The 25,891-nt window shown below is 45.8% G+C and overlaps 1 protein-coding gene across 1 annotated transcript in view; it reads right to left on the reverse strand.

Moving 5' to 3' along the window:
- The window catches only part of ABCA4 (ATP binding cassette subfamily A member 4), a 134,258-nt gene that overhangs the window by 58,335 nt on the left and 50,032 nt on the right, over nt 1–25,891 (reverse strand). The window contains exons 12-23 of the mRNA XM_021690258.1: nt 22,589–22,794; nt 21,779–21,955; nt 19,602–19,824; nt 16,274–16,495; nt 13,942–14,146; nt 10,391–10,456; nt 7,099–7,188; nt 5,249–5,423; nt 3,107–3,238; nt 2,015–2,154; nt 1,405–1,542; nt 229–422 (exon numbers count right to left, since the gene is read on the reverse strand). Coding sequence (XP_021545933.1) covers nt 229–422; nt 1,405–1,542; nt 2,015–2,154; nt 3,107–3,238; nt 5,249–5,423; nt 7,099–7,188; nt 10,391–10,456; nt 13,942–14,146; nt 16,274–16,495; nt 19,602–19,824; nt 21,779–21,955; nt 22,589–22,794 — 1,968 coding nt within the window. The remainder of the gene's footprint in view (nt 1–228; nt 423–1,404; nt 1,543–2,014; nt 2,155–3,106; nt 3,239–5,248; nt 5,424–7,098; nt 7,189–10,390; nt 10,457–13,941; nt 14,147–16,273; nt 16,496–19,601; nt 19,825–21,778; nt 21,956–22,588; nt 22,795–25,891) is intronic.

Consider the following 25,891-nt stretch of genomic DNA (forward strand, 5'->3'; position numbering starts at 1 on the left):
GTGTAGGGTTCTGGAGTACCATAATCTCAGCTCATTTCATTTGGGGTAAAGCATCTCTGGAGGAGGGTTCGCAACATCCATTTATCAAAATCTGCAAAGAGTTTCAGAAACAAAGAAGTAGATTCTGGCCGCTAGAGCCTGACTGGGGTGGAGACGCCGGGCATGGCAGCACCACGCCGTGTGCTTCTTCTGACCCAACACGGACTCCTTCCCCGGGCACGTGCATACCTCACAGCCTGCTCTTTGGTTCTGGATGTTTTTCATCTTGCGCACCAAGGTTAAGTAGAAGCCCGTGCCAAAGCAGCTCTTCAGGAAGAGCGGGGTGCCCGAGCAGTAGAGCCTTCCCTGGGAAATGATGGCGATGCGGTCCCCGAGGAGGTCGGCCTCGTCCATATGGTGAGTGGACATGATGATGGTTCTGCCTGCAAAGGCAGAGGTCAGGGGATCACCGGGCAGGCATGGGCAGGGCGGTGCGGAGAGGATGCAGAGCAATCTCCCTGTGACACGGGCATAAAAACTGGAAGTGGATCAATAAAAACAAGTATTTTGCAGCAAAGTCCAGAATACTAGAATAAGAACAACAGCAGCTGACGTTTTATAGCACCCTGCTTGCTGTTAAGCACTGTCACATACAGTATCTCTTCATCTGGCATTGGACCTGCTTCCAATAAATCACTGTGTAGGGGACCTATTTATTACAGTTAGTCGGCATCTGTTGAGTTCCATATGTATATTCTCTGGATCATTAAGTACTGCACTTATAATCTTCGCAAAGAACACACACATACTTTGAAACCAATGGGAAATGTCATGAAAAGAAAATGGTAACGAGGATTCCAGGATGGCAAACTGATCGTGGGACCGAGTCACGCCATCACATTCATGGGCCCTCTGAGCTCTGCCTGCCATCTTTCTGGATCTGCACCCTCGGGTTAGAAGGTGCTGGGATAGAGGGAAGCCCGTCCCATTTTGAGACACTGCTATCTGCTGTAGTCCTCTGGAGCACGGGACACATGCACGTCACCCACACACCTGGTCCTAATGGTCATCTGACAGCTACGGAGTTTCCTGGGATGTCTGCATGTGACTTGGTTTTGACTCTTAGTCAAAGAGGAATTTTGCCTAGAGCTGCATGCCTTGTTCCAGACAGAAGGGCTGCAGGCTGAGAGAACCTTTTAGAATATTTGGGGAAGTAGGCTGCTCCATTAGTGACTCCCTGTCTTTATTGGTGTAAACATTTCAGGACGCTTCCCCTGGAACTCGGATTCATTCAAGTCACTGCTCAATTCTGTCAGAGTGTAGTTATGGCTGTTAAGTATGCTCAGTTCCAAAGCACCACGGTGAGAGCGGGGGTCACAGACAAAGGCTGGGTGAGAGCACAGGGCACCGAGCAGAGGCCATTACCTGAGCGGTACTTCAGGAGCAGGTCCCAAATTGAGCGTCTTGAGTAGGGGTCCACCCCTGAGGTGGGCTCATCCAGAATGACAACCTTGGCACCTCCCACGAAGGCAATGGCAACAGACAGCTTCCTCTGCATGCCACCTAGAGGTCGGTACAAGACAACAGAGTCACAAGGGCTGTGGAGGACCAGAGGAGAAAGGCCCAGGGCTGGTGGTGTAAGGGGTGGGGTGGGGGTGGCGTGCCTTCCAGCAGCAGCTTGATGTTGCCTCCTTAGAGGTTTGTACAGTGTTCAAACCCTAGTGGTGTACAGGCCTCTTTAAATGCAGAAAAGGCATGAAATGCAGAAATGCAGAAGCAGATAAGACCATTTGAAGGCTGTTCTCACATCTTAGTTGAAACCCACGAACGTCAGAACAAATACAGCCCAGGCGGCTACAAGATAGGGTTCCATGCGGGAAATGATCGAGAGGTGGGTTGCTCTTAGGTGCACAGAGTAATTTTATAGAAGTGCTCCACCTCTTAGGAGGTTTCTTAGAAGCCTCCCCTTCTGCCAGTGTCCTGGAAGACAATGGATTTGCCATCCGTAGCCCTGTCTTTTTCCAATACCAAGCACCTGATAGATCCTGAGCTTCTTCGTTCCTCTTGTGGTGGAGGCCTGTGTCCTCCAACATGGCTTCCATCTCCAGCTGGGCCTCTTCCCAGGACTTCCCTTTCAGCTGGGCATAGAACAGGATGTGTTCAGCCACTGTGAGGCTAGGGGACAGAGCAATGAGAGAGGCAATGGGCTCAGCAATTCCACCTCTAATGATTCACCTTATAGGAACAATTAAGGATGAGCACAAAGTTTTAGCAATGAAGATGTTCATCATGGTGCTGTTTATAATACCAAAAAATAAAAAACAAAAACCAAAAGAAAACCCAGATCCTGCTAAATATCTAATAAGAGGGGACAGTACATTTATATAATGGCATAATATATAAACATAAAAATTATTTTATTGAAGAATATGTAATGACATGAAAAGATGTTCATGATATCTTGAGTGAAAAAAACACAATTGCTTTAAAAATGGAAGATTACAAAACTGTATGCAGAGTTTTACTCTCCTTTATAATGTTAAATAATGTATCTATACATGCATAGGAGAAAGTTCTGAAAAATCATATACCAAGGTGTGAACTGTGGTTATCTCTGGATGGTGAAATTACAGATGACTTCTGTTTTCTTCTTTTAATCTGTATTTCCTCCCTTCCTTTCTTTAATTAGTATATATCACTTTTTAAGTAATAAGTAAAAATTTGGGGAAAAAGCAACTGAAAAGCCTCCTGAAAAGTCAGTTTTTAGTGCCTGGCTTAAGAGTGAAAAAAGGAACAATGGTCTCCTCTCTTGGTCCCTGGGAGGGAGTATTTCAGGGTTGAGCGAGGGGCCCCAGGATGGGCCACCCTGTCCGAGAGCGGGGGGCATTACTCTTCTGAGGGGGCAGACCTCAGCTCCCAGTGCCAGAGGCATAGTCTGAGTTTCTGAAGGATACCTCTCATAGCAGGAAGGACCAGGGACCTTGAACACGGGGAAACCAAACAAGAATACTGCCTCCTGCCCCCAGAACTGGCATCCTTGAGCTCAGCCGTAGAGAACATGTGTGTTGGGGGGGTGGTCAGGGTGGGAATAAGGCATGGAGAGGGTCTCAGTTCCTGTTCTACTTACTGGTGGAATAGGATGTTGTGCTGTGGACACATGCCAAGACTCTGCCGGACTGCATCCAGGCTGGTTTCAATGTCCTTTCCCCCAATGAGCACAGTCCCTGATGTTGGGGGCAACAGACCCGTCAGGATGGACCTGTCAAATGCAGGAGTCAGTGACAGAAAAGATGACCTTGAGCAGTACCCCCACTCCAGCGTTGCTGAGGACTCTCACAGTGACTCCTGCATTGGCTCTCAATTGAAACCAAACCATTATTAGCTGTGGGGACCAACAGGTTCCCATACAGGCCTTAGATGCTTCTAAGCATCTACTGTGGATGATCCAGCCCCTACTGTGGATGACCACTTCTGCCTTCTCTGCTTCTATTTACTTCCTAGGGCCCCAGGCGGGCACTGATGGGTCCTCAGGGTTCCCAGCTGCAGAACATTCACTACAGAACATCCCTCCCAGCTCAGTCATCACCACTCCTGGTGCTGTAGGGGCTCAATTAAAGGTGTGCAGTGCGTATAGGTCAATATATGCCTGATATCATTATTACAAAGCATAGGGAAGGATCTTAATGAGAGCTCAGGCATTCAGTATGTATTTGTTGATTAAGTGATTGAAGGCAGGCAGAGGAATTACCACCAACAATATCATTTTTGGATTCAAAACAAAAAGCTCAATATCCATGTTGGCCTTTTTTTTGGTAAAATGAGAAATAATGATGCCCACCTCATGGGTTTGTTGTGAGGATTAAATGAGTTTACACTTGTAAAGCACTTAGAACTGTGCCAGCATAAAGTAAAGCTCAAAAGTATTATTACTATTTTTAGGGCCCCTGGATGGCTCAGTCGGTTAAGTGGCTGCCTTCGGCTCCGGTCATGATCCTGGAGTCCCAGGATCAAGTCCCACATCGGGCTCCCTGCTCAGCGGGGAGTCTCCTTCTACCTCTGACCCTCCCCCCTCTCATACTCTCTCTCTCATTCTCTCTCTCTCTCAAATAAATAAAATCTTTAAATAAAAAAAAGTATTATTACTATTTTTATTAAACAGTGTGTTCACCTCCCAGGGGAAGTTGCATTTTCAGCAGTCGATGAAGTAATGTGTTTGCCTTGAGAAGCCCTGAGGTCTTGGGTGGTGCTCTGGGCTTTCTGACCATATTAGTTAACAAGGTGAGCAATCAGTTGGATATATTGCTGCCTGGCCCAGCCAGCTCTGTCCCTGAATTCAGATACAATCTCAGGTTATCTGAACTTGTACTTAGAAGCTGAAATCTCTGTTGATCAACCACTAGAGGGAAACAGAATCAAATATAATGGCACCTGCCCCACATTCCACTCACACTGAACCTCCCTCAGAGAACATTCCAACGTAGGGTGTATACTGCTGATCTTTCCTGGTGCTCTGTACGAGGTCAAAGGACTTGAAGACCACTATCACACGGCTTCCCGACCCCCTGAGAGGACTGTCTCTGACACTCCTTGGGAAACCTTAGCTAGCCACGTTCTCCTTCTCAGCAGATGGCGCTCTGATCCCTTAAAAAACAAGGAGAGCTTCCTGACCTTTCTATGCAGAGCTTGCATCTTCCTTGAACTTTATCTTCCAATTGCCAGGTGATTACCTCATAGGCCCCTCTAGGGAGCACACCCTTTTTACTTTCTCCAAAACAGATCGGTAAAGGAATCCTCTTTGGAAATAAGTAGTACTCTATGGACCAAGGGCGTGTGATGGTGATGGCTATGACTTTAGCACCATCACTGATGGTAATAACACTGGAGAGGTTGGGGATGGGCAGACAGGCTCACAGTGTCAGAGACCAGACAACTGAAAAGACCTGGCTCTTGCCCTCACTGAACCATTACAAGTTGGTGACACCAGAAAGTCACTTCAACTCTCTAGATGTCCACTTCCCCAGCACACAAAGGGGGCAGTAAACTTACTTCAACTCCCTTTCCCACTTCTTGTGAGGATCAAATAAAACAACGTACATGAATGAGCTCTAAATACTATAGTATGCTTTACACGTTCTTGGGACACAAATACATAGTACATTTTTGTCACTAATACTCAGTGGGAAAGAGTAGACTGCAGCTAATGGGGCAGAACAGAGCCAGAAAATAACAGGATAGAAGAGTAATCCAGGCTCTTTGCCCGAAAACTCACAAGGTGGTAGTTTTCCCTGCTCCATTGTGACCAAGGAACGCGGTGATCTGGTTCTCGTAGAAGGTAATGTTAAGACGGTCCACGGCTGGTCTGCTGTAGGGCTCAAAAATCTTCACCAGATTTTTCACACATACCCCAGGAATCAAGCCTGGAAGTTCACGTTCAAAGAAGGAGTCTTGGAGGAAAAAAATGAACATGATGTAAGTATAATGCTGTCATGTACACATTCCCCAAGGCTTGCTCTTCAGACCACTGTCTTTTGCCCCGATGGCTTTGGCTGTGACTTTGTAAGGCTGACTACAAAATAATCATGGTAATAATAGTACCTAACATTTATTAAGTGGTACTATGTGCCAGGCTTTGTTTAAGTGCTTTATATGGATTACCTCATTTTACCCTTATAACAGCTCCGTGGGGACAGATGTTATTATGCCCATTTTTAAAGATGGGGAAACCTAAGGCACAGAGACATCAAATATCCAATCAAGGTCACACAGCTCATGAACAGCAGAGCTGGAATTCAAACCCAGAGTGCACTCACTGTATATATGGAGAGTTAGCCCGAAGCTCAATCTTCAGCCCAGGCTGTCATTTCCAACAGTCCCACATTCTGGTGTCAGCTCAGGCTCCTTATCTTCCTCCCAAAACATAACTTTCCCTCAGACTCTCCCATGTCCACTCTTGTAACCGCCCTTCTCCTGGTTACCTTGGCTCAAGCCTTTGTGTTAACTTTGCCTAAAGTGGACTTCTCAGTCACTGGGTAGGACAGTCTACTCTTTCTCATCACTGCCCCTCCAACTCCACACCTCCACTCATCCATGCCTTTCCAGTGCAGATCCTTGTGACCATGCTGTCCACTTCTCCCAACCTCCAGTCCCCCTCTGCTTGAGTTCACCTTGTACAGTACCACTTACTTTGTGAACATTGTAGGCTCTGAGCATTGACTCCCCTGCAAAACAACATCCTTCTCCTATGTGTGTCTTCTGGTCTTTCCTGTAACTAAGATGGAATCGGGCCCAGCCATCTGATTTTGGCCTTGGAACTCCACGCTGGGAGGGCCATGCCAGAGACACTGTTGACTGCAGCCCAACTCTCCGAGGAGCCAGAGGTCACTGACCTCAGCTTTGTGAAACGGCACCTTGGTTGGGCCAGAGGCCTGGGGGCCGGACCCTCTCAAGCAGTGGCAGGCAAAGTCCAGAGGAGGGGATAGCAAGAGCATTTTAACATTCACAGAGAAGCACATATGTTTAGGGAAGGGAGAACATGGGGAGACGTACAGAACTGGTCTAGGAGAGAAGGTAAGGAAGGCAAAGCCCGGGAATACTTGCAAACCTAATTCTTTACTTCAGGAATTATTAGGTAACTTCCACAGTCAGGAAAGGCTTTTGATGGTTTGAATGAATGGGCCTGTAGATATGTAAACCACGAATGAAGTGTAGTCAGCTCCACTAGACTCCTTCCTCCTGTGCACAGAAGCATTTATTTTTGTCTTTCCTTATAGCTCATATCCGCTTTAAGTCCCAGTGACCCAAGTTATTGTTCTGGCTAAATCCTCGGAAGTCAGCACATTTGTGCAACTCACTTGGGACTTGCCTAACAAGGGCACAAACACACCACATACTTGGGATTTGCTTTCTCCAGGAAATATGCGTTAATGTCTGGCTGGACCATTCATTCCACACACGTGCGTCTCGGCCCTTGAGAAGCTACCAGGTTTAACCCCTGTCAAAAGAGTCTGTTTCCTGGGGTCTGCTGCACCCCAGTCATGAAGTGTTTTGCTCCATCCTTTTACAGTACTCTGCACTTCTCCTTGCCTATGCTCTGCGTTCTTTATTTATTTTTTTTTTTACCTTTTATTCCTTCTGGGTGTTCCGGATCCTCCATTTCCTCTGTTACGGGTTCCGTCCTTTCCAGAGCCTTTTCTCCTCTGGTTGAACACCCTGCACCAACCAGAAGCCACGGTTACTCCTGGTGAGAGCTAACAATCAGTAAAAGCAGGAAAAGGAAGGGAGAGGGAAGGGGTGGCAGAGTTTCCTACCACAGCTAGAAAACACGGTTCCCTCAAAAGGCCAAGTCAGCATTCCCGGGGACCAGCCCTGAGCATGGTTCTGCCGCCCACTGACCTGTGGGCCTGTAAAGTCCTGAAAATGGCTGCCAGTACCTCCTGGCTGGCTGGCTGGTCAACCTTTGCCGAGCCCAGATGGAGCTTTATAACAGGTGTTTCACCTTATCCTCTTAACACGCCAGCAAGGGCCCACAGTGTCAGAAATTATAATTTAAAAAAATATTCACAAAACCAGGACTCAGTTTGCAATGGGTTAATTTTCTTTACCTCACCAGCAGTATTTCTTGCTCCAGTCAAAAACAAGTCAAAGTCATGGTGAATCTTGAGAAAAGCTCATTCAAGGTGATATGATGGATGGCCAGCTTAAATTACAGATTGAGAAATAATTTACCTGAGCATTTTTATGGGCATTCAAGTCTTTTGGGACTAACACCAGAGTTGAGCCTGGTTGAGGTACAGGCTCGTATAAATTGTAAAGTATAGTGTAAACACACACACACACACACATTCTCACACTGATACATACACACATACTCTCTCACACACATCAGACATGCACACACACACAGAGGCAATTTTTTGTTGTTGTTGGTAAACTTGGCATTTGGTTTAAAAGGACATCAGGACATCCTGGAAGGGGAAGAGAAGCAGAGGAGAAGCCAGCAAGAGAGGAAAGCAGGGGCAGGAGGAAATTGCTGTCCCCACGCATCTAAAGGCTCTGGCCTCCAGAGCACAGATGTGGGCAGGGGGAGTTTTTTAATGTGGCAGCCAACCAGGGCCTCCATCACCCTTGGCTGCCCTCTGGAGATCTGCAGGCTGCAGATGGAGCAGCCAGGAACGGGCCTCGGGGTCAGGGACCTGCCACCTCCAGCACTGCTATTTCTGCCTCCTGAAGGATTGTCAACTCTACTGCCCGCAATGCCTTTGATCACTTTACTAGCTCTCCTACTGCACTAACATGCAGCAAAATAGCAGGGGGAAATATTCTTCTACATAGCTTAGTCATGGGGTGAGTTCCTTGCCAGGCAATGTGTTTCCCAGTTCCAGATTTTTGTCCCAAGTGATCAGCAGGAACACGGGCAAGACACTGGTCCTCTTGGGCTCCATTTCTTCATCTGTGTGTGTATGGGGGGGGAGGCGGGTTAGGTGGGGAAACTCAGCTCTTTTCTGATTTTGTTTTTTTTAGAGAGAGCACATGTGCACGCAAGTGTTGGGGGGTGGGCAGGGAGGGCAGAGGGAGAGGGAGAGAGAGAGAATCTTTTTTTTTTTTAAAGATTTTATTTATTTATTTGACAGAGAGAGACACAGCGAGAGAGGGAACACAAGCAGGGGGAGTGGCAGAGGGAGAAGCAGGCTTCCCGCTGAGCAGGGAGCCGATGTGGGGCTCGATCCCAGGACCCTGGGATCATGACCTGAGCCGAAGGCAGACACTTAACGACTGAGCCACCCAGGTGCCCTGAGAGAGAGAATCTTAAGCAGGCTCCATGCTCAGTGTGGAGCCAGACACGGGGGCTCCATCTCAGGACCCTTGAGATCACGACCTGAGCCAAAACCAAGAGTCAGACACTTAACCGACTGAACCACCCAGGTGTCCTTCTTTTCTGATTTTAGAGATTTAGGAATCTACTTCAGTCTAGCCTGTGAGGCAGGTGAAAAATATTTGGCTTCTGTTAGCAAAAATATATGTGATTCATTTTTGGAGCACATTTGTCTTAAGAATTTCTTTTTTGAGAGGCAGATTATCTGCCGAGATTATAGAGGGGGGAAAAATGCCCACAAGTCCTGATACTCACTGAAATTAGAAATATTCCAAGAACACACTCCTGTGTTGAAAATCCCCATTTATAGATTATAACCATATTATAGTTGAAATTTAAAAGTTCATAGACAAGACAGACAAACCAACATAATGGAAAAATACTGAGCTGTTGAAGTGCTATTTGTTTGAACCATAAAAACAAAACAAAACAAAGCAAAAAAACTGCCCAAGCCTTTTAAAGGCCCTAGGCTAACCCCTTAGAGAAAACAAACCTCTATCTTAGTGCTTAAAGGATAAATCCTGGCCCAGGCCCCAAAATACAAAGTAAAGTGCAGGTAGGTGAGGAACAAACAGATTGGAAAGTATTTCCTTTGCTTCCAGAAACTCCCAGCTCCAAGGAAGTTCCCAGCTCTCAGGTCAGGAATTTCTTGCCTTCTCATACCTCACAATAGAATCTATGGAACTTCTAGAACTCTCCCTGGGCCTCCTGTCCTGTTCAGTAGGAAAAGTAAATTTTATCTAAGATGCATTCTGGGCAAATGCCCCTTAGCCCTCTTCCCCAATCACAAAGTAAGATGAATTTTAGGAGAATGTAGGAGTGTTTGTCTTGAAGGTCATAGCTCCGCCACAGCCTCTGGATGGGCCTTCACCTTAGAAGGATGAATTAATTTATATTTTCAAAAGGAATAAGAAAGCAGGACAGGAGGCAGAAGAAGACCAGTGCAAAGGTTCCTTTATGATGTTGTGGATCTCTTTGCCTGAAATCAAGGAGTTGCAAGTCATTTGCACCCTAAAGTGGTTTGGCCTTCTTTCCCGAGGACAGTTTCTTTTCTTATTTTTTTTTTAAAGATTTTTTTTTTAAAATTTATTTGACAGAGAGAGACACAGCAAGAGAGGGAACACAAGCAGGAGGAGTGGGAGAGGGAGTAGCAGGCTTCCCACCCAGCAGGGAGCCAGACGTGGGGCTCGATCCCAGGACCCTGGGATCATGACCTGAGCCGAAGGCAGACGCTTAACGACTGAGCCACCCAGGCGCCCCTCCCGAGGACAGTTTCATCCACTGGGCGCAGGTTGTATGGGACACAAGGGTTTATCAGTGCTCAGCCATTCTCCTGGCCAGCGACTCACAGAAGGTGGGTCCCAGAGGCTATGGTGTTGCACCACAGTGGCAGAGCCCCAGGAGGGAACTGACTAATCGGAACCACACACTTGACATCAGGAGCCCCCTCTACAGCCCACACATATCCAGGACAAAGCCAAAACACTAAGGGATTTTTTTTGGGGGGGGGGATTAATTAAAAAATTTTAAATAACTCACCTTCACCGCCAAGCCAATAGGACTCTTGTAGAAGGAAGTACCAAGGAAGTGGGGTTCCATAGTCCCCTAGAAATGACAGGGAAATAAGGGAAAAAGCCTTAGTAGTCCTACCACAGTTCTACCAAATCGAGAATTTATCTATCTGAACCTCAGAGTATAGCTATAGATATTCATAGTTCATAAGCATTACACAGCTATCCACGGGCTACCACAAAGACTACTCCTTCCAACATGTTTTACTTTAAAAAGTCACTTTTTTTTGGGTGGAACCAGCAATGCTAAGACTGATGATCTTGGTTGATAATAGTTTTCCAAGAAAACATCTTATTAAAGAATTTAATCATGCCCTTTCTCAACAATTACCAGATAATAATAATGACCATGATCGTCACTAACATTTGTTGGATGCTCTTTCCATGTCAGGCATTATTGTAAGCACTTTCCATGAGTTAAAATCTTAATCCTCAAAACAGCCCTAAGAGATAGGTAGTGGTATTCTTGTGGATAAGGAAACAGAGGCACATTGACTTTGAATCATCTGCCCAAGGTCACAGCTAATTAAACAGAGGTGTGGGAATTCCAATATGGGTAATCTGGTTCTAATACCCCTGATCTTAACCACCCCATTCTACTGGATTCCAAGGAAAAGACTCCCAAATTTCTTGTCTAGTTCTCTTAGAAGATTTTGCTCCCTATAAAATGTTAATTTTTGTGAGAACACACTATCTTTGCTTATTTAATATTATCCCATGTTCCATGGCCACTAGACTGTCAGCCCTTAAAGGGCAGGTTTGGGTCTGTCTTTTCCACCCCCTTTATCCCCAAAATAGTGCTGAGCCTAACATATAGGTGCTGCTCAGTAAATAGTTATTGGACAAATTAAAGCTTTAGCTTGGCTAGAATAAAGCTCTTGAATTATGGACAAATTGCATTTTCAATCCAACTAATTTTCACTTATTATATCTCCTTCTAGTGGCACAGTAAGATAGAAAAGCTGACTCATGGCAAGGTCAAATGTATTGCTCAAAGTCACCATTATGGGTTGAATTGTGTCCCCCCCTCAAAAAAGATACGTTGAGGCCCATGGTAGGATACAAAATAATACCTGGTCTTGTCCCCAGTTCCCAGCACAGAGCTTGTAAAACCCCTGAAATTTCCTGAGTGATAGTAATGTCTTTTGTTGCTCACAAGGAGCTGAAGACCCTTTCTCAACCACACCTGAGTTTATGCTAATGAGGTGACTCAGGGGAGGGCCCCTAGATAGCTTCAGGATGGGGCTGGTCACCAGAAAAACCAGGCCTGGGAAAAGAGGATGGAAACTTTCATCCCTACTCTCCATCTTGAGGGAGGAGAAGGGGGCTGGAGATTGAGTTATAAAAACTCTGGAACGAGATTCAGGGAGTTTCCAGGTTGCTGAGCACATCAAGGTGCTGGGAGGGTAGTGTACTTGGAGAGGGTATAGAAGCTCCATGCACCACCCCTCCCACCCCTCCCCTTATGCATCTCTTCCATTTGGCTGCTCCTGAGCTGTATTCTTTATTATAAACTGTAATTGCAAGTAGACTACTTTCCTGAGTTCTGTGAGTCATTCAAGTGAATTACTAAAGCGGGGGTGGGGTGGGGTGGGGTGGGGGGATTATTGAGAACTCCTGAATTTGTAGTCAGTTGGACAAACATGTGGGTACCCCAGGCACTGCATTTGTGGCTGGCCTCTGAAGTGGGAACAGTCTTGTAGGACTGAATCTTTTTGTGGGGTCTGTGCTAATTCTGGGTAGTTACTGAACTGGGTAGAACTGAATTGATTATTGGACACCTGGTTGGTATTAAAGAAATAGCCGATGTTGGGGGAAAAAAATGACACATTTGGTATCAGAAAAAAAAGACACTAGAGTCCTAACCCTTGGCCTTGTTTGGAAATAGTTATTGCTAATGTACTTAGTTGGGATTAAGTCATACCAGACTAGACGGGAGCCTAATCCAATCTGACTGGTGTCCTTATAGGAAGATAGCCATGTGAGGACAGACAGACAGACACACACACACACACACACACAGAGAAAACACTGTGTGAAGATAGAGATTGTTGAAAAACCACCAGAAGCTGGAAGAGGCAGGGAAGGCTCCTTCCCCTGCAGATTTCAGAGAGAGCATGGCCCTGCCAACACCTTGATTTTCTACTTCTAAGCCTCCAGAACTGTGAGACAAAAAAATTTGTTGTTTTAAGCTACCCAGTTTGTGGTGCTTTGTTATGGCAGCCCTAGGAAGCTAATATAATCACACGGCTCTGATCCAAACCCAGGCCTCCTGGCTCAGCCTAGTAATCTTTCTCCTATTCCAGAGTTGCTGCCTATGTATTTCTCCCAACAAAGGCTATCACAAGATTATGTGAGTTCGTCCCTCCCCAGGGACTGGGCCCAGCCTCACTCTCCCCTGCCTGCTCCTGGCCACAGCATTGAAAGCCTGGCCATGGCTATCACAGCACAAGGTGGCTGTTGGTTGACTTGGAGCCCACTCAATGAAGTGGGACTTCTCTAGCTACCAGGAAATACTAATTTGAAGGAAAATCTGATTTCTACAAAGCAAATATGAAACTGTGCAAACACCCAATTTTGATTCAGGAGTTGCTTTTCCATGCTGCAGATTAATCAGGTATTTATTCAATGTCCACCAAAAGTCAGGCACTATTTATTGGCATTGAACCTATAACATTGAACAAAACAGACTGTGGGCCTGCTTTCATGGGCCCATATTCTACTAGGGGTAGAGAGTCAATAAAAAACAAGTAAAGATACATCATGTCAGATAGTGATGTCACAAAAATAAAGTTGGATAAAAGGGACAGAAGCACTGAAGGAATGTAATTTATATAGGGATAGATATTTAGATATTTTCAATCTGGAAAGATCCCAGTGATGAGGTGACATCTCAACTTAGACCTGAACAAAAGTGAGGAAGTAAGCCTGCAGACATGGGGGGGTGGGGTGCAGAAACATGTCGCAGGCAGCGAGAACAGGTACAAAGGTTCTGAGGAGGAAATGTACTGAGTGTATTGAAGAACAATCAGTAAGGAGGCGGATGTGGCTGGAGCAGAGAACATGAGGGAGAAGGGAAGGACATGAAATAAGGAAGATACTTAGTTGGATGCTGATTAATGAAGCATCTTATAGGCCAGGACTGGGACACTAGATTTTACTCTGAACAAGAGGAAAAGCCACTGGAGGGATGTGAACAGAAGGTAGATATCATCTGACCTAGGTTCTGAAAGGATGTCTGAACATAGTGTGGAGAACAGACTGGCAGGCAATGATTATGGAAGGAGGCCTGGACTGGGAAGGTAGTGGGATCAGATTCTGGACCTATTTCTGAAGCAGAGCCACCAGCACTCACTGATGGATTTTTGATTTCAGTTTAAGTTTCAAATGCTGGCTCTGAGGGCCCAAACTGAAAGAGCTTAGAAAGGATAAGATTTAAAGTAGATGAAAGATGGGGGAAGGCTGGGGATTTGAAGAACCCAGTATCAGTACCTTTACCCTATGGGAGTTGACACTTACCTGGAAACACCTGGTCAAGGTACCAGGCAAGCAGGCCATACAGAGCAGCATCAAGGAGCATCATCTTCATGGACATCAGGAAACTGAATTCATCCCCTTCCATGGGACTTTTTCCGATATTGCTCCACTGCAGCCCTAGGCCTTGCTCCTCAAAGCGAGACAGGTACTCAGTGCCAAACCCAAATGCCACAGGAGCCAGCAGGCTCTGCAATGAGGCAAAGAGGGCACATAAGGTGAGCAGAGGTCTTTCACCCCGCCCAACAGCACCCAGCTGCCACAAGGTAGGGACGAGGGCCAAAATAGTGGCCCAGCTTGTGTCCAGGTATAAGGATAACCCAGCGAGGGGATAAGGCAGTCTTCCCACAGAAAGGGAATTCTGGAAATGCCTCAGGGACCTCATGTAATACTTACCAAGCCACCTCTCATCTGTTCAATGGAGTATAGTTGTGTAATGGGGAAGACAAACACTACAAAGCACAACATACCAAAGGACCAAAGGTGCTCAGGTTTACCTTCCTACCTTTCCCCCTTCTTCCTACCTCTTTCTTGAGATCACACAGTTCTCTATAGAACAAAGAAAATAACTTGAGGTGCTTTGTGTGAATCCCATCAGAAGGGTCCACAAAGTCATCAGTGTCCTAGGACAGTCTAGGAGACCAGGAAAGGGATGGTCCCATGACCTCCTAAGGACTTATCACTGAGTCCAGAAAAGCCTCAGATTCCACTGATGTCACCTTTTCTCCTCTCCAGACTGAGGACAATCATTTCCTTAGGTTCTCTGTAGAGAGAACAAGTCAACTAAACAGGTGGTATGCAAAAGAAGGCTGAAGAAGAGGGTCCCTGGCCAAGTCCCCACAGGTGGTCACCGGCACGGCAGAAAGCATGTACAGAGCATACAGAAGCACATTCTCATTTCCTCTGCTCAGAGGCCTCTCTGCAGTTTGTACGACCTGGGGTGGGGTTCAAACTCTCTCTATAGAAGGATGAGATTCCCCAGCTCTATGTTCATAAAAACCATTTAAAAAATTCTCAGCTCAGCCCTGGTCCACACACTTCCAGAACTATAGCTTCTTGGTGGATCCACACACCCATGAAGCTAGCTGTGGCCTCAAAGTACTGATGTCTACCCAGGATATCAAGATAGCCCAGCTCTGCCCATAGGCTGAGTCATAAAGATTTTTTGCTACGAGCCCATTGTGATCATTTTAGAAAATTGGGTGCTATAAATAACAGCAATTAATTTCTTGTTTAACATGAGAAATAAAAGGCAGATGCCTTGGCAGCTCTGTAGCCAAATAAGTTTGGATTATTAGAACAACTTACATCTTAGATCTTCCTCAATAAGAAGTAGGTGGTAGTCCTTTCTTGACCCCACTGCATAGAGAACTATGGAGGGAAGTTCTGGAGGACAAGGAAAGCTGCACCCTAGAGAACCTGGAAGCCAGTTAAGCCTGGTTAATGAGAGGGTGGAAATGGCCCATTTGAAATCGATTAGAGAAAAAGATAGTGCTATTAGTTTGGGAATTGTGAACTAAGAAGTCTGTCTCTCAAGCAATCAAAAGTCAATTTCTAGAGTCCTGCCCTGGCAAGAGGGCTTGGCTCTTAACTGGCTCATTTCTGCACTCCTTTCTGCATGCAGTGGTAGAGTGTGATAAAGACCCTTGTAAACTACCGGATTTGAGTTTTTATGGAGAGAAACAAATGCTTTTAATGAATGGAAACATCTTTCTGGGCAGAACAGTTAGGGAGCACGCTCCCTCCCTTCTGAATCTTCTCACATGCTGCAAAAAGAAAAGTGAGTGAGGGGCGCCTGGGTGGCTCAGTTGGTTAAGCGACTGCCTTCGGCTCAGGTCATGATCCTGGAGTCCCGGGATGGAGTCCCGCGTCGGGCTCCCTGCTCAGCAGGGAGTCTGCCTCTCTCTCTGACCCTCCCTGAGCAGGGAGCCTGCCTCTCTCTCTGACCCTCCCCCCTCTCATTCTCTCTCTCAAATAAATATATAAAATCTTTAAAAAAAAAAAAAAAGAAAAGAAAAGTGAGTGAAATGGGCCAAGCTGTTCCTCTCTTATGGACAGAGAAAGGACCCGTGTGAATCAAACTGTTTTTTGATTGCTTCCCAGGGCAGACTCATCGGGCAGGTTTGGTAAGGAGGGACTCTTGGGTAGCTCAGGATGAAGACTGTCCAACTTTTGTCCCTATGCCTTTACATCTCATGTCCTTTACACCCAAAAGGCAAAGTGGATCCCTGCAAAGGGCAGGCCAGTTTTCCAGGACTACTACAGATGCCTCCGCGAAAATGTCTCATGTATTAGGGGCAAGCCCAAGGTCCCTCACCACTGTCATCTTGAGGTCAGCAGTCATCTGGTCCTGCCAGGTGAAGCAGAGAATGTGTGGCAGGTAGAGGGTGAAGTAGATGACACCACTGCAGGCCGCGGCCAGGCTGGCCTTGGAAAAGAAGGTGCTGAGCAGGAAGCACTGCATGATGGTAGCCGTGGAGAAAGCCAACAGGAACAGGAAGAGGATGAACGGATTGCTGTAGTGCAGGATCCTTCCATGCTGAAACCAAAGAGGCCATCTGAGTCGGTGCTTTCCACCCATGTCCAGGGCACCATCCCTCCCAGGGGGCAACCTCAGTGCCATGATTCTGGGTCTTCAGAAGCCCTCTACTCCAGAGTGATCTCTCCCACCATCTCTCGTGGGTGCCAAATTTCCACAGGTGAGACTCACTGCTGTTGAATTCCTTTAATCCTCCAAGTGCCGTTCTCCCTGGGAGGGCAACACATTAGGCTGCCTATCAGTACGAGTAATCATTGTGTATTAAGTAAGCAAATCCTTGGCGGGAAGGGAGAAATAAGCCTAGAACAGGGGAGGAAGATCTTAGAGCATCAACAGCGCCAAGATACACTGAGTAGATGAGGGACAAAAAAGGGAGGTAGGAGACCCTCCAACAAGCTGTAACATTTTGCTTGGGGCCTGGCCTGATGACTCAATCATGTGTAGTTGTATTGGGATTTACCACTCACACTGATGAAAATATCAGCAATTAATCCACATCACTTGGAAGTGGATTAATCCTCCCCCTTCATCACTATCATACAAATACATAGAACCTGGGGAAATACTCAGTATCTTTGACATTAACTCATGAGTCAATCACTTTGGCTATGTAGAAAATAGGACCAAATTAGCAATTTTCACTAAGTGAGCTGCTGCCCACTTCCCTATAGGATACATTGAGATGTTCAAATTTATTAGGCCTTCTTGGTTCTCCTTTACTACAGACCTCCTATGAGGAATTTTACCCTTTGCACAGAACTCCAAATACATATAGATCATCTGGTTCTTTTCTTGGGAACATAAAGGTACAAGCAGATTCATCTCTTGAATGGGTTCCAATCAATTGTTAGTGGTGCCCTGAAGCACTGGGTTCTTAATAGAAAAGAGAGGCAATGAGCAATATCTGTCATGGGTGTGCAAGAGCTGAGAGGAACAAATGTGTCACCTGTCTGCCACTGTTACCATTTCTCCCTCATTCCCATTCTTTTGCCTGCCAGGCACCGATGGAACAGATTGAAAAATAGAACAAAACAAATGGCAAAGGAGGGTGGAAAAAGGCTACGCTTAACTAGAACCAAACTCTGAGGAACTCTAAATGAAAATCAAAATTAGGACTCAGAGCTCCTACTTTGTGTGTCAAAGAGCTCTCCAAATCACCCTGGAAAGCTCACTCCTTTTCCTTAATCACACAGCCCAGTGAAAGCGAGTCCACGGCTGAACACATGGCTATGGCAGGAAGAACTTTAAGATGGTTGTTGGTATTCTCAGAAGAATAACATCAATTTCTTATCCCAGCTCAAAGCAAAGTCCCACAAGCTTCTAGGCCCATACAGTCTCTCAGTGACTTCAGGCAGAGATGAAAGAAAGTCACTGGGCTGACCCAACAGCCTCACAGGCCTTGGCTTCCTCTAATGACTACTTGTCTTTTCTGTTCCTAATAGTTTGAATAACTGGAACCTTCCCATTGTCCCAGCTTCCAGCTTCTTTCCTGCATAGTTAAGGTGGGAAGGAAGGACAAGGCAAAGATGGGAGCGTCATTCTAAGGAATCCTATTTTGTGTGCAAAGCTCTGTTTCCGTCATCACTGGAACAATGTTCTGGTTCCCACAAGGAGAAACCCCTTTGTGCAAGAAACTCTTGGTGAACATTCTTTACCTCACGTCCTAAAAGCTTTGAAGTCTTAATGCTCATTCTTAGGAAGGCAGATCTCAATGTCACTTAACAGACATTGCAGGATATCATACATGTTTATGCACTTTGCATAAGTCAGACACTTACGCATTTTGACTCTTTTAATTCGGAGGACACAAACCATCTTGGAAATGGAAAAAGGGGCAGACTGAAGGATGGGAAGGAATAAGGGACCACTAGAAGAAGACAAGGAGCACAGCTTCTCTCCCCATCTTTGTGGATCTCAAGGAGCAAATTTGAAGCCACAAATTTAAAGCTAGGTTGCTTGAGCAGAATGACCTCTATATCAGCATTGGTTTTGATAGGGCTCTAGCACAGGGTTTGACTAAGGCTGAAAACAAAACCCTTCAGAATTAGTACATTTTACTGCAAAGAGAAGGAGTAGGATTTGGTTTAACTGAATATCTGCTGGATGGACAGGATATGTGATGGAACATTCCTGGCACCAGTGTGGTCCAACATGGGATGGGACACACTTAGCCAGAGTCTATTGTTCAGCACACATATTGCTTAGTGTAGAGGGGCACTAATATGACAATCGTAGAAAAACAAAACAAGCTTGATAACACCATAACAGGAGCTTGCAAAGCCTAAAGTCTGAAGTTTATACCAAATCCCATCAAATAAATATAAAAAACTACCCAAATTTATGAGCTTATTGTCTAACAATTACAAAAGATCATCTACTGTGGAGCAACTAAAAATGGAGGGAAAGAACATATTATGAAATAATGGATTATTTTCAAGTCTAGCTTGTGAGGGAGCTGCAGGTTTGCAGATGATGGATCTTTGCATGCTGCCTGCAGCTATAAAAATTCCTACTGCTGAGAAAGGACAGACTCTAAGTTCTGTCCTTTAAAACACTTTGGAGACTTTTAAGACAGCAGAATGTCCTTTGGTCAAGCCATGAATGGTGTGACCATGATGGTAATTAATAAACCGTCTAGTTCTGCTCTCCTAATACAATGAAAAGGCTTTTCACATTCCAACCCCAGCTGCTGCTTGAGACAGTAATCCCAGGAAAACACTCTTTGTACTCATTTCTTCTATGTCTGGAAAGAGAGAACCCTTTGCACATACAATCATGCTGCACTGGGCTCTCCTAACAGCAGCTTCTCCAGGTAGTCCAAGGAATGGGGCTAGATAATCTATGTGGACTGTGGCTCCCTGGGCAGGAAGTGGGAGTGGGGAACATACCGGGGCTCCTGGGGTGGGGGTCCTCTGAGTATTTTCCACCTTGGCTGAAATGACTGGGCAGCTGCATGTGGCCACATTGGCTGAAATGGCTGAGTAGCTACATGTGAGGCTATCCTTGATGGCCAGATGACTAATGCAGGCACGTGTTCATTAAGAGGAGGAAAAGTGGGAGGTACAACATTATTCAAGATTTTCTGGGCCTTTTCTATCTGGCTTACCATGATGAATATGGTCAGAAGGAAGATGCTCATTGACATGATAGAGAAGCTGTCCAGGAACCAGGTACACCAAATCACTGCATTGGAGACACCCTGATTTTTCAAGTTCTCCTTCAGTCTCAACTCCTTCTCTAAGACGATGCTCTTTACAGTCATGGAGACAGAGTAGATCCAGGCCAGCACCATGAAGATAGGGAAACAGCGGTTCAGGATGATCATAAAACTGAAGCAAGAGGAGAGAAACAGAATAGTAGAATGCCCTGTACCTGGTAGAGGTGGAGTAAATGTTGGTTGGTTGGATGTGTTGAGAACAAAGTCCAGATGGAGGGAAAGGCAGAAAATCCCACTGGGCATTCAATGGGCTTGAATCTTCTAATACATTGCACTCTGCCCTGAAGGATTACTTTTTCCTTAGAGCAAGACGGTAGCTTTCTGGTTAGCCCAGATGAATGCTCTACAAGTTATATGTGTAAAATAAAATTGTATTCTTTAGGTTACACCATATAGACCTTCTTGTAAGATCACACAGGAAAGAACTGCAAACTTGATGATGTGGTTGTGACTGGAATAGATACATGCTAACTGACACTTAAGTCCGAGAAGGCGAACCACAAAGGGAACTGGTGTTGGTGGTGAGAGCAATAATTGAGCTCCCCAGGGGTGTCAGCCTTCTTAGCACTATTTATCCCAGAGGATCAAACTGCAGTTATGCAGGAAGAGGCACAAAATAACTATTCAGTGTGGCACTTTCAGAAGGCAAATGACCCATCAATAAATCAATCAGTGATCCAATAGCGACTAACTCCACCAGCCATGTACCGGTAGAGTAATCCCATAGATATTCATTCTACCAAGCAGGATAGATTTGATATTCTGGAATTACTTTATTGTGAACTTTATGCATATTTTCCTTGTGCTTGATGTGCTAGTAAAGCCCTGGGGATTATTATGTAGTGAAAATTGTTGTTTGTCACAGGAAGGGCTGATTCCAGTGTGGGAGGGTTCTCAAGATGGCCCTAAGAAGAGAACCAGAAATTCATAAAGCCTGCACTTCTGTGACCTGCCACTAGAGGGCTCTTGCACTCTAAATGGCTAGACTCCCCACTGCCTCCTTATTGTGTACCCCACTACCCTGCCAGACACTCCCATCCTGATCCTAAATGTGGAACTGGGCTTTTGCCCTTGGCTCCCCGTGCCATCTCCATTTATCGTCCAAACCCAAACTGACTGCAGAACAACCACCGCTATCTCTTTAGTCTTCTCTAGAGCTGAGGAAGGAGAACCAATTGGACTGGGGTGTGGAGAGAGGGTTTCCTGTGCCCATACTGGGCTTTATCTTAACTGTTTGTCAGGTAGCAATTTGACTTTTCCTTTCTTCAGGCTGTGAATGTTTCTCTCCTCCCTGAACCCCACTGACACAACGCACACTATGGTGAACTTCCCATTTTTTTTTCTAAAAGTTGAACCCTAAGCCAGTTGTAGGTCTCTGCTCCTGTCCTGGTGATATTCCTGCCCCCATCCACCCTGGTAAATGAGCCCACCTAGTCTTCTCTTCCTCTCTGTCCCTCTCTCTATCATGCCCCAAATACACGTTCAGAAAATAATACGCTACCAGCTTATCTCGCCATTGGCCAACAGATGTACAGGCCTGGGGGTGGGGGTGGGGTGGGCAGGAAGGGAGGGTTCCATCTCATCCAACACATTCCTCTACCTTCTCATTAAGCATGCACCATGCGAATGTTAATTAGGGAAGGAGCTGCATTATTCTGAGGCTCCTAGGAACCAGACCTACTTGCAATGCAGAGTCCTAATTTGCTGATTTGGCAATCATTGGGCAAACACTCTGACCAGAACTCTTCCACATAGCAAACATACTACGTAGTGGAAACTTAAAAAGCCTTTGTCCCCTTTCCCAACCTCACTTCCCTTGCTTTTATTTTCACCTTCCCTTTTCCACCCACAACACCAACTACTTTCTCCCTGCCATTTCACTTGCCCATCTGGCCCTGCCTGGAGTCTGGGAGAAGCCAGCTCCTCATTCAGAGCTCCGTCCTCTTCAAGCTGGCCCCACTCCCTGGGTTTCTCTCCAAAGAGACTGAAGCCTGGGGAGTACTCCCATTCCACCCCAGCAACCTGATTAGTGTGTCTGGGAGGGAGATTGGAAGCCTCTGACTTACGAGTCATCCACGAAGCAGGGGTAAGGCATCTGCTGGAGATAGATTCCAACTGGAACCTCAACCTGGGCCTGACTCCTTGTGATCCCCTGTTCGATCATGTCCTGTAGATAGGCAAACCCTCCCCAGATATATCGGAAATCTTCCACAGGATCAGCTCTGGGACCAGAATCCCAGTACCTACAAAGAACCCAGAGGGAGGGACAATGGATGTGAATGGGAATGAACAGCTTACTGACACTTCACAAGCACAAGGCGACTCGAAACTCACTCTCTTAAAACCTCACCCCTAAAATGTTCCAAACTGATTCTATTTTCTAGTTCATAGTTTAAATCTCAGTTACAAATATTAGCCACAGTGACTTGTAATTGCTTTAATTCAAGGACTCTACATTGAACTTTATAAAATATCTCATCTCTTCTTAACTTAATCGTACTGATTTTTATGCCGAGTCCTGTCTCAATCCCTCACTCTGTACCAAATGTAATTTCCCAGTGACTTTGGAGCACCTCATTTGCAGAACCTCTACGTGAAGATAATTAAATACCTAGAGGTTTCCATCTCCAAATTGCCCAAAGGCCAGCCAGGGACAAGTGCTAAATTGAGGGAATGACAACAGGGTAACCAAGCTCCGTTGGTTCCACCAACTAACAGAGCCAACTGGTTAGGGAGCTTAGCTCTCTGATACCCAAGTGTTTCTGTGCCTTTCCAAGTAACCTTCCTGTCCCTACAAGGAGATGGGGACCTGAGCCCAGAGGAGCCCCTGCTCCTTGCCACATACATTCCTAGGGATGCGCAGGGCCAGACATCACCTGTCTTTGATCTTATTGGTTTTCTCCACCACATCGATGTCCATCCGGATCTTGTACTTCACGTGGGGTGGTAGGACACTGGTCCAGGGATACATGTCAGAGAACACGACACCAGCCCAGAACCTGTTTTCCTCCAGCAGAGACAGGGCTCGTTGAGTGAGCTGAATTTCATCATCAGAGCTTTCAAACTTATCCAGGATCAAGCACTGCAGATAATCACAAAGGTTGAGAGCATGTGAAGAACACTAACGGCAAAGACTCAACTGCAAAAAAAGGGCAGGGGATAAGGGCTGCTGCCCCCGGGGGATGAGTCAAATGTAAGGAGATCTAGAAACTTACTGTTTGCTTAACTGTGGAGTCTGGTGTCAATCTGTCACTGTGTCTAGATTTGGGGGTAAAGGGGGTTTACAAACACTGACTTGCTCTCATCCCTGCAGATTTGGTGAGGGCCGTCCAAGGCTGTCCAAATATGCAAGTATTCAAAATGACAAAAAGACTCCCAGCTCTCACTCCCCAGCATGAGGAGGCAAGGGAGTGGGGTCACACTGGATACAGGCTGCTTTGAAGATCAGAAAGCAAGCCGATAAAAGAGTTTTAAAGAGAGAGAGAGAAGCAGCTGTAGCAGTGAACCTTCCTGCCTCTCTGCAAACACACAATAATGGCCAGCTGAGGGAAGAACAAGGAGGAAGAAAGAAAATAACAGAGAGCCAAAACGATTTAGTCAGAGAAATCATTTCCAGTCACAGTTCTGACAGGTAATGTGGGTGGGAGAGGAATTTCCTAATAGATCTTCTTTCTCTCCACTGGAAGAGAAAAAAATCATTACCTACAGAAAAGTAAAACTAAGAATTTCTTTTAATTTGAATATTGGGGGTTGTCCAAGAAATCCATAGATTTGTTAAAGTATTAGACTATACTGGGATCTGGTTTTTCCTTAACCTCTTGTTCCTATAATACACTAGGGTTATTGTGTCAATGTTTCTTTCTTAGAATGTAACTCACAAGAGGTCAGATGGCCTTGTCTTGATTAATTTGTTCACCCAATACTTACTGAAGGCCTGTAATGTGCCAGAGCCTGCTGGGCTCCAGGGATACAAGGAGGGAAGATCAAATCTCTTCCCGAAAGAAACTCTAGACCTAATGAGGGAGAGGTGTGGAGTAAACCAACAATCATAATGCAAAATGATGGGGCTCTGTTGAAAGCAAGCCCAGAGTAGTCTGGGAGCCCATCGGTAGCTAAGTCTACCTGGAGGGGTGCAGGAGAGTTGCCTGAAAGAAGGAACTCCTGAGTAGGACGAGGATGAGAAGGAATTAGCCAAGGGAAGAGACAAGGGGGAAGGTCAGCTCCTGCACAGAGAACAACACATGGGATGTCTGGAGACCTGTAAGAAGAGAGCCGTGGTTTCCATCCTTGGCTGTGTGTAGAACCACTGGGGAGCCTTAAAAAGACACCTACTCTCAGGGCCCACTCCTAACAATGAAATCAGACTCTCAAAAGGCAGGGCCAGGGCATTAGCATTGTGTTGAATGCTCCTTAGGTCTTTGCACTGTGCGGAGAAGTAGAAGTAACTAGAGGTGAGCGGTGAGAGGTGAGCACTAGGAAGGTGGTTGGGCACCACATCAGTTGCCCCTGCCGGACTTGCAGTGTGATCAATCAACAAGGGGCTTCCTAGGACACGAGGCTTTCCATGCTATAACCAGGAGATTTCCAGGCAAATTCTAAAAGGGCCCTAAGAAACCAGTGGAGGGTTTTAAGCAAGGGTAGGACATGTGAGATCCAATTGTGTTTCCAAACAATCACTGGTGGGGGCAAGAGGGGAAGCAGGAAGCTTGGTTAGAAGACTGTTGTAACACAGGCTTAAAGGAACACATTATCTCACACAGAGCCTGTGAGTTACCTGGAATCCTCAGTTTACTGAAGAGGAAACTGAACTCTAGGAGACCTGCCAGAGGTCATACAGCTAGCAAGTGGCTGGCCCTGGATTCCCTTCCCACTTTCCAGAGGCCCAGACTTCTCCCCCCATACCAGGAGCCACGGGTCCAGCCTGCTCCACTGCCCTCCACGTGCTCCCAACTGTCCTGTAGAGTAGGAGAGTACAGTTATTATTTATCCTCCCTTTGCAGCCCAGGGAACTCAGGCCCCGAGAGGCTGAGTCATTTCCCCAAAGTGGTGGAGTAGGGGTCAAACTCTAGTTCATTTGATCCCACAACTCATACCAGGAGAAGCAGAGAAGCAAGGAAGGTGGGCAGGTCATAAGGAGGTGATCAGAGGACCGAGCTCCCGCTGACCTGGTAAGAAGCAAGCAAGCCCAATTCCTTCACCCACCCCCTCACTGCTAAGTCCCCCTCAGGCAACCTCAGAGGGTGAGCCAGAAGCCTCACTGTGCTGAGGAGCTGGATCTGAACAAAAAGGACTGCCAACCCACCCTCTTTGGGCCTTCTGAACTAAACTGTCCCACCTCAGGCTCCATATCCTGGGAACAGGTCCCATGTAATGTTCTCAGTCTTCTAGACAAAAAGAAAGAAAACAAAAGAAACCGTTAGTGTTCCAGCTAATATGGGAAAGAGGAACACAGGTAATGAGAAAATACAGAGGGCCAAGGCTTAAGTGACACCATACTAAGAAGATAGGTATTTTAAATGGAAGTGGAATTTCTTTAAAAAATACCTGTAAGTGTAGTCACATTCCATAGAATTAAGAAAAATAAGAAATTCTCTTTACCCAGCTCTTCTTTTGCAAACAGGCATCACCTAGCCTAACACTGGTCAGTCCTTTAATGAGATAAAGGACTTAAGTACCTCATGACACCGGAAGTCCTTAATACATGTTTATTTTTTTTCTAGGAATAACATAGGGTTTGCTATTTTATGGTTTTTGGTTTTTCATCTTTTTTGGTGGGGAATATAGACTTTCGCCACAGTTGAAGACCAAGGTCCTGGTTCCCAGCATTCGTCAGTACTTAACAGCACACTATGGGGACAGAGAATTGGCAACCTGCTTGCGCAAGGAAGCATTAAAACTAAACTGCTAGAGTACATTAAAAAAAGAAAGAAAGTAAAAGAAACACGTTTAAGTTTCCTCTGGGGAAACCTTGTTCTACGAAAATGAATAATAAAAGAATCTCATTAAAAAAAAAGTCAGTTTGGGAGCACCTGGCTAGCTCAGTCGATGGAGCATGGGACTCTTGATCTTGGGGTTATGAGTTCAAGCCCCGTGTTGGGTGTAGAGATTACTTAAAAATAAAATCTTAAAATAAATAAATAAATAAATCAGTTTAGCAAGTTTAGGTCTGCATATATAGA

This window comes from Neomonachus schauinslandi, chromosome 4 (genome assembly GCF_002201575.2).
Source record: "Neomonachus schauinslandi chromosome 4, ASM220157v2, whole genome shotgun sequence".
In the NCBI taxonomy this organism is placed as follows: domain Eukaryota; kingdom Metazoa; phylum Chordata; class Mammalia; order Carnivora; family Phocidae; genus Neomonachus; species Neomonachus schauinslandi.